This window comes from Maylandia zebra, linkage group LG22 (genome assembly GCF_041146795.1).
Source record: "Maylandia zebra isolate NMK-2024a linkage group LG22, Mzebra_GT3a, whole genome shotgun sequence".
NCBI lineage: Eukaryota > Metazoa > Chordata > Actinopteri > Cichliformes > Cichlidae > Maylandia > Maylandia zebra.
In genome coordinates this window covers 16597663-16605412 of record NC_135187.1, presented here as the reverse complement: position 1 = coordinate 16605412, position 7750 = coordinate 16597663, and the positions used below count along the sequence as shown (strand labels likewise).

Here is a 7750-nt window from a genome sequence, read left to right as displayed (position 1 = left end):
CAACCTCTCTCATCAAAGAGCTATTATTTTGAAGCCATCCCATATGGAAAAGATATATATAAATCTTATAAAGTTTGTATCTGTCTTGTGTGAAATTTGTATGAAAAGCATACAAGAGTGAAAACACATATAAGATCCCTTGAAAAATTATATAATGAAACTTGTTTGTTTTGGATACTTACTAAAACAATATATGAAAGTAATGAGAAAGTGGCCACTTTCATGAGTAAATCATATAAGTTTTTACTATTTCTTTTCCATATGGGATAACAAAGGTCTTATTTGGATTTTGTCCTGCTCGAAATTCCCTGGACAAACACGGATGTGTTTTGATGAGCATATTAGGTTTAAAAATTAAATTGATGGAACTTCAATGTATAAGTTCAGCAAAAATAGTGAAAAAATGTTTGTAGAGTCATGTTTATCTGTGTTATACTCTTCTGAAAATCACTCAGACAACACTGCATCTTATTCCAGGACATGGAATTTATTTTACAACTGAGAATAAAAGAATGCCATTCTGAATAACTGGGTTGATGACAAAACCTGGAAATTAGTCACTGAAGAATGTTTTTTTTAAATGTTATATACATTTCCAAGCATCAGAACAGATGCCAGTAAGTTCTGTCACGTTATGTAGACCACACCTAGGGACTTACTGGTTACTGAAAAAAGGACGTCGTGGTCCAACACGATCCTGTAGCTTTATACAGCCTCCTTCCCTCACATTTGTGTAGAAAATAACATTGTAAAAATGCACACAGTACAAATAATGCAGAACTTTAAAGAGCAAGATATGCTGACATACATGTATACATACTTGCTGATTATTTATACAGTAAGTTTTAAACTTCATTAACTTTACAACTGTAGCTTCACAATGATAAAATTGGTAGCCTTCAAAAGCAAATACTGTACACGTTGAAACAACCAGGAAATGATATTTTACTAGATAAACAAATATCCTAAATGTTTTGCAAAACTTACTGTGATTTGATGGCAAACCGAACAATTTTATGATCAGCTCCCCAAAATGTTTGTCGAGGGCATAAAAACTAAAAAGAGTAATGTGTTGTCCTTTTTACTCGTACAATTCTTCATCAGTTGACACTTAAAGTGCTGAAATCACCTTAACATTTTAAAACACTCTTATTCTTTCCCAATATACCTTTACATAAACAGCTGTATCCAAAATTTGCTAAACGGGTATTTCAGTTTTGTTGTCATGACTGAAATTTTCATAAGACATAATACACTCACTGGTTTACATGAAAACATGCACAAACTGTCTCATAAATAATATGCAAGTCGTGTTGAAATATATTTATCTTAGAAAATGATTCTGAAACAGTGATCGAAATAAGAGCATGGTTTAGTTGTAAAACAACAGGTGGACCATTTTTAAAGGCTCAGATAAGATGCAGTGCATTAGGAAAGCAACAATCTGTCAGTGACTATGTAGTGCCATTGCTACTTTAATTTGTCACCCAAAAAATTCACTGTTTACTGTATGGCCTAGAGCCTCTGTAGTGCAGGCTCCTGCCATGTTTTATTAGCTGAAAAATTACCGTGTGCGGTATTAAAGCTCCTGCGATTTTCATGTGTTGTAAAAATACAGCTTTGGCACTATCTGTTACGACAGATTGTAGCTTAGAGTCATAGTGCAACAGTTATCTATCATGCTATCGGCTTTATTTGACTTCATTGTTTATCGAACTTTTCCAGCTCTTTCACGAAGATGAGATGAGCCTCTGGTGATTTTCCGTGTGTTTTGCAAAGATGCAATTTGATTGCATGTTTGCTCACAAATGTCCGATTGCAAAGTTTGCACTGATATATTGAGGCAGTGTCCTCTTCTGTGAGTCCAGGTGAACTAAAAGTCTTGTCCTCTATTCTGCTGACGGCCTGCTGCTCTATTAAGTCTATGGAGAGCTTCGAAAGGTCTTTTAGGGTAAAACCAAGGTGGGACTCCAAATGGTGAATATAGGACGAAGGAGTCCTGAATTGGGAAGCACAGTCACTGCACAAAAACAGAGGCTGGCCAGAGTCCATGTTTTTTAGGAACTTTGTTCCCCCTGTCCGCTTTAACTGGTATTTTACATTGGCCAGCCAATGTGAGATAGTAGTCATTGAGAGACCAGTGAATTTACAGATGTGGACCCGTTCCTGGGGTCCTAAGTCACTAATTACAAACTTTCCTTCCGGGGTTTCTCTAAGACTGGAGGCAAACTGGGCCTGAAGAATCAGGAGGTGTTGGGGATTCCAGTTTGACTGTCTGCCTTTCCGTCTTTGAATGGGAGATAGCTCTTCCATGCCATCCTCCAAAGTACAGCCATCGATATCGGATTTATCTGAGATGGAAGATGGGGTTGTAGACTTTGGTGTTAAACGACCCGTCAGATTTTTCACCATGTCTGAAATGTCCATCAAAGCATTTTCTCTTAGAGGTGGCGATGATGTCTGAGAGAAATCTTTGAAGACCGGCCTGGTGTTGTTTACATTGCTGTTAGGTGTCGCAAGAGTCCCCTTAGCTGTGCTTCCATTGCTGTTTTTGGATTTTGTCAAGTCGATGGGCTGATCATCATTGACGTCGTCATCATTGTGGTAGTGACTCATAGGATCTGTTTGCTTAATCTGGGCAGAGTTGTTGATCTTATAAAGCATTGCAAATGGGTCTACAAAGGGTGTGGACACTTTTGCCGCTTTCCCCAAGTGGTTGTTCATGACGGACTGCAAAGCACTAAGAGGGTTAACAAGGGATTGTTCTGGTGAATGATCAGTGATGATGCTCAGGTTACTGCAGCCATTGCTTACTGTCTTTTTGGGCGAATCCGCTTCAGTTTTTATTTTTATATTTATTTTACTCTCTGTTTGCTCTCTTTCTTTGCCCTTTAGCTCATTCCGATCCTCCAATTCACTGTCCTTCAGTATCTTTGAGAGGTTTTCAGGATATGGTGAAGCCTGTTTGTCCTTAGGATTTAGCACTGGTGACTTTGCAGATCTACACTTATTCTCTACAGGTTTTTCCTCTTTCTCATTCTTCACTAAGCTTTTCCCTGTAACTTTTTCCACTAGCTCTTCCATGGCCAGCACATTGCTCTTGTGACTTGGGGGTGGAGAGGGGCTATTTGGGGAATGGATCAGAGAGCCTAACTCAGAGGACATTACCTTCAAACTAGTGCTACTGAACAAAGGTTGAACCTGTGCACATGAGGGCAAAGGCTTCAGAGATCCATGGAGCTGATAGGCAGCGTGAATGCTGGGGTATCCACCCCAGGTTGGTGTACCTGTTTGGGCCTTACTGATAGCACTTGAAACTGTGTTCTCTAAAGACTTCAGGATGTCCAGCCCACCTTTAGGTGTTTCTTCTAAATCTTCTTCTGTAAGGTACTGGTATGACCTGGCCCTTTCAGGTTTGTCTGTTTTTTCAGGGAGGTCTTCTTTTTCTTCTTTTATTTGTCTCTCTGGTTCCCTAACTTCAGTTTTCTCGTCCTCTGTATCTTCATCTTTCTTTTCTTCGTGTTTCTCCTCAGGGCTGGAGGGCTGCAATGGGGAGTCAGGGTGTGGCTTACCATTGGGCGGCGGGAGCCGTGTGGTAGTGGGAGGCAAGGGAATCGACTGTATTTTCTCTTCAATCACAGGATCAAAAACTAGCTGCTTCCCCTTTTTAGATGCTGTATTTGTGACTTTAAGAAAGTGTCCCGTGACCATCATGTGGGCTGTCAGTTGTTGCAAGGTGTCATGCGAACTGCCACATTCCATGCATTTGAGAATTTGTGCCTTTCGTGCCTCAAACTGCCAAGTATAACTAGCACCATTTTGGTAACCGTATCGATTATTAGGAGTGACATAAGGATTGGCCAGTTTTTGGTCTTTTGGAGATTCTCCCAGGTGTATGCCAGATGAGACGGACTCTGGTGAGCTCGGCGACATCAAGTCTTGAAACGCTCTTTTTTTGGTTGGGGGGACCAGTTTTGAGGTGAGGGCTGGCATTGGTTCTTTTAGAGGCACTTTTTGATAGTGTTTTGTTTTGATCATGTGAACACTAAGGTCTTGCAGTGATTCAAAAGAGTGGCCACAGTACATGCATTTCAGAACTTTCTGGGCATCTTCTTTGCCTTCCATCTCCAGCAAGGAACGTTTTCGTGGCTTGGACCACTTCTTGCTTCGATCATCCTCTGCATCTTTGTTGTCATCTCGGTAGTGGCCAGTCTCGTTCATATGTACAGTTAGGCCTACCAAAGTATCATAGGCAGCACTACAGTCCTTACACCTAAACTTGCTAGCTCCAGTAAACACTGGGCCATACAGCTTGTTGTTTTGCCTATAAAGCTGCACGGTGCTGAAAAGGCTGGGCTCAGGAAGGAGTTGATACGGATTATACTGCAAAGTTTTAGCCAAGGCTGCTTGATGCCAATCATATGCTACTCCTGTACTGCCAGAGCTTACACTGATGCCACTGTTGCCGTTACTCGACACTGTTCTTGCACTGGTACTGCTGGTGGTAATATTTGTTGTTACTGAAGTGTTGTTACTGCTACATCTGTTCTTTACATGGACATTTCCCGGGCTATGACTGTTCAGGAATCCATTGCTCCCTTTGTGATTGCTCCCACTGCCATTGCTTGCTGAAATACTGTTTCCTTGTTTATTTTTAAGCATGTCCAGAGCAACATTGGACCAAGAGGCATCCGAGATCAGGTTTGCATAGACGGCTTTCATCTTTTCCAGACTGTCCTGTAGTGAAAGGCCATTGATGGATTCACTACCTTCCCCCAGCTTCTCCTCCACCCTGTCCGGATCACCTAAGGAGGGGGTAGTCTTAAGGTCCACCAGCTGATCACTGGTAGTGCTGAGGGGAGAAGCATACCCAGCATCTGGGTTAGTGCCATTGCTGAGTGGAGAGTTCTGGCAGCTATAACGATCTCTTGCGTCTTCCTCATCATTGAAAAAATAGTCTGCATCTTGACCATCCAGGGAAAGGCCATCATCCAGAAGATGTTCCTCTTCATCGGCTTTGCCACCCTTGAATTCATCTTCAGGTCCATAAGCTGGAAAACAAAGCAAGGAGGAAAACCGAGATTAGATACAAATGTCTTAGCAAATCAATACACTTGAACACAAGAATACACCTCTGGCCCTCCCTATATGCAGGTGGTGAATGCAATAATCCTTAAGAGATTTTTGTCAATAGTCCCTGTAGAGGACAAAGATATAATAAAGTGGCAAACATCCATGTCTTGACAATGACAGATAGTCCTCTTCACTGCACTGCCAAATGGAACTGTTGAACACTACAACCTATCTTGGGCAAGGAGCAGACATGACTCAAGAAATTTATCCACCAAGTTTAAAAAAAGCAAAAACATAGAAAAGAAATTGAATTAGGCAGAGAAGATTATATATATTCTGTGGTAGTACTCCACAATGGAAAAGACACGCTTTTGCTAATCATATAACAAACGAAAGGAAAAAGTGTGCAAGGCCTCACAGTTTAAGATTTAAAGTATTCTGTTCTTTTCTTTATTATATGTCTTACATAAACACACACTGGAACAATGGTGGCTAATCATACCAAACATGAACAAAGTTTACAATGACGAGGTGCATATAATAAGAAGTAACACCTGAGAGCTGAAGCTTCAGAGGGCTTTAAATGCTCTGCTGCAGACAGCTTTTATACTCCTAGCTCTGCATGACATCAAAAAGGGGGTGTATCCCTAATAAGGTCATCTCAGCCACACAGTTGATTTTGAGTAATAGTACCGAGTCATAGTAACATAGAACCTTGAGGTGACTCTTGTGATTTGGCACTATATAAATACATATATATACACTTCTGTTTGTGAGTGGCAGCCAATAATAAGAAAGCTTGCTTAAAGAGGGTGGGGAAAGGAGCCAATATCACTTATTTTAGAGAGCGAATCAAAACAGGGTGTGCACCAAAGTTAGTCTAGCACGGTTAAAAGAAAATATGTGAGGGAAAAACTGAGCAAAGAGGCGGAGAATCTCGACTGTGCATAAAAACAGCCAAGCAACGATGCAATCAAAAACAATCAGAAATTCCAATATTTCCAATGTTTTGATCTGATTTTTATTTATAAAAGTCCACAACAAATTATTTTTGATCCTTTTCCAGTAAACCTCTCCGTTTGAGAGGGGAATACTCCAGGTCAGTGCAGTCACACGAGTAGGGGAACAACCTGGTCCATCATTTATTTGCTACAATGACAATGAATTATGGAAATGATCTATTTCCATAATTACAAAACCACAGTAATCCAATGAATGGAGAGAGTCTGACATATTCAAGTTTAAAACAAAACAAAACAGGGAAAATAAACTAAGATAGATAAATGACTTTTTAGTGAATGTTCATTTAGAAGTTCTTTTTAAAAAACATTACAGCATTCGTGCAAATATTACAGCTTATCCACTTAATTTAGATGCCAAACAGCACAAAGCCCACAGCAACATAGTCTTCATTGTCTATTTTGTTGCTGTTCAGCAACCACAGATCTATTCCTGACTTTAATTTGTTCAGTTCTTCCAACATGCCGCACATACTATGGATTCACAAGTAAGAGATAGTGGAGTAAAATGCCAGCTGCATCAGCCTTGCCAAGCCATGGTTGGCTGAAGTCAACTTGGCATCGGCTGTGGAAGTCCTCACAGCGTGATGCTAGGAAATGGCCAGTGGACATGACAAGCCGTGTTGTTACTGCCTGTGCTCCCTGAGTACTCACAGCATCAAGTGTGCCATTTTAAAAGAGGAAAGAAAAAATTATAGTATCAATGGAAATGGCTGCCTTCTCCCGCCAAATAACTGCCCATAACTCAGCTTGGAGGGAAAAAAGTGATATGTGAATTAAAATTCACTTTTTATTGTCTTTGTCTAAAAAAATAATAAGGAAAAACAGGGAGGTAGATTAAAAGGGGAACATTACACCGAGGCAGGGAAGAATCTAGGGTTAAATATGCTAAGGCACCTTTTCCAATCCATCCCTCGTAAGATGCTTGTCTGAGATGCCAGAATCAGTCTCCAGTGAGGAGGCAGATGTGCTGTCAGCTTCAAACAGCGTGTAGCTCTCTATCCCATAATCGGAATGGACATAATACCTGATGTTTGTGAGGTGCCAGTTACTGCTGCCTGGGAAAAGCTGGAGGTCCTACAGCTGCCCGGTGTGTGTGTGTGTGTGTGTGAGAAACAGTGCATGATCAAAATACATTCTTCCTCTTGCTCCCAACTGTGTGCTCTTAATTGTCCACAGGATATACTGAAGTATTTTTTTCATTTAATCACTAAAAGAAGAATTAAACATTTTCCCAAAGCAGCTGCACAGACTTCTTTGAACTCTTCCTTTTCTCCCTAACAAGCTGCAGCCTGCTGCATTGAAATAAATGCAAAAGTGAACCCATTCAAAGTTGTGAAAGTAGTTAAAGACAAATCAGCAGACCAAGTGAGAGAAACCTGACAGCAGTACACACACACACACACACACACACACATAGAAGGCACACCACCACTAAATTCTTCCCTTTCCCTGCTATCCTCCGTATGTTGCCTTGACAGGCATCAGTGTCAGGAGTGTGTCAGTGTCAGCCTGAGGTGTCAGTGTCCACACAAACAAGCCTGAGAAGAGGTGGGAGGGGAAAGTAACAACAACAAACACAAGTCAGCCATTTTTTTTCTCCCCCCCCTTTGCTCAAGCCTGCTCCTTCACCATCTGTGTCAGTAAAGCTGCGGGTG

At 41.0% G+C, this 7750-nt stretch overlaps 1 protein-coding gene across 2 annotated transcripts in view; it reads right to left on the bottom strand.

Moving 5' to 3' along the window:
* Window positions 1-468: 468 nt before the first annotated feature.
* The window catches only part of LOC101468472 (teashirt homolog 1), a 148451-nt gene continuing 141169 nt past the window's right edge, over window positions 469-7750 (bottom strand). For both annotated transcript variants that reach the window (XM_012918561.3, XM_004549146.5), the window contains one exon: window positions 469-5051. In XM_012918561.3, the coding sequence (XP_012774015.2) occupies window positions 1702-5051 (3350 nt within the window). In that variant the 3' untranslated portion in view covers window positions 469-1701. The remainder of the gene's footprint in view (window positions 5052-7750) is intronic.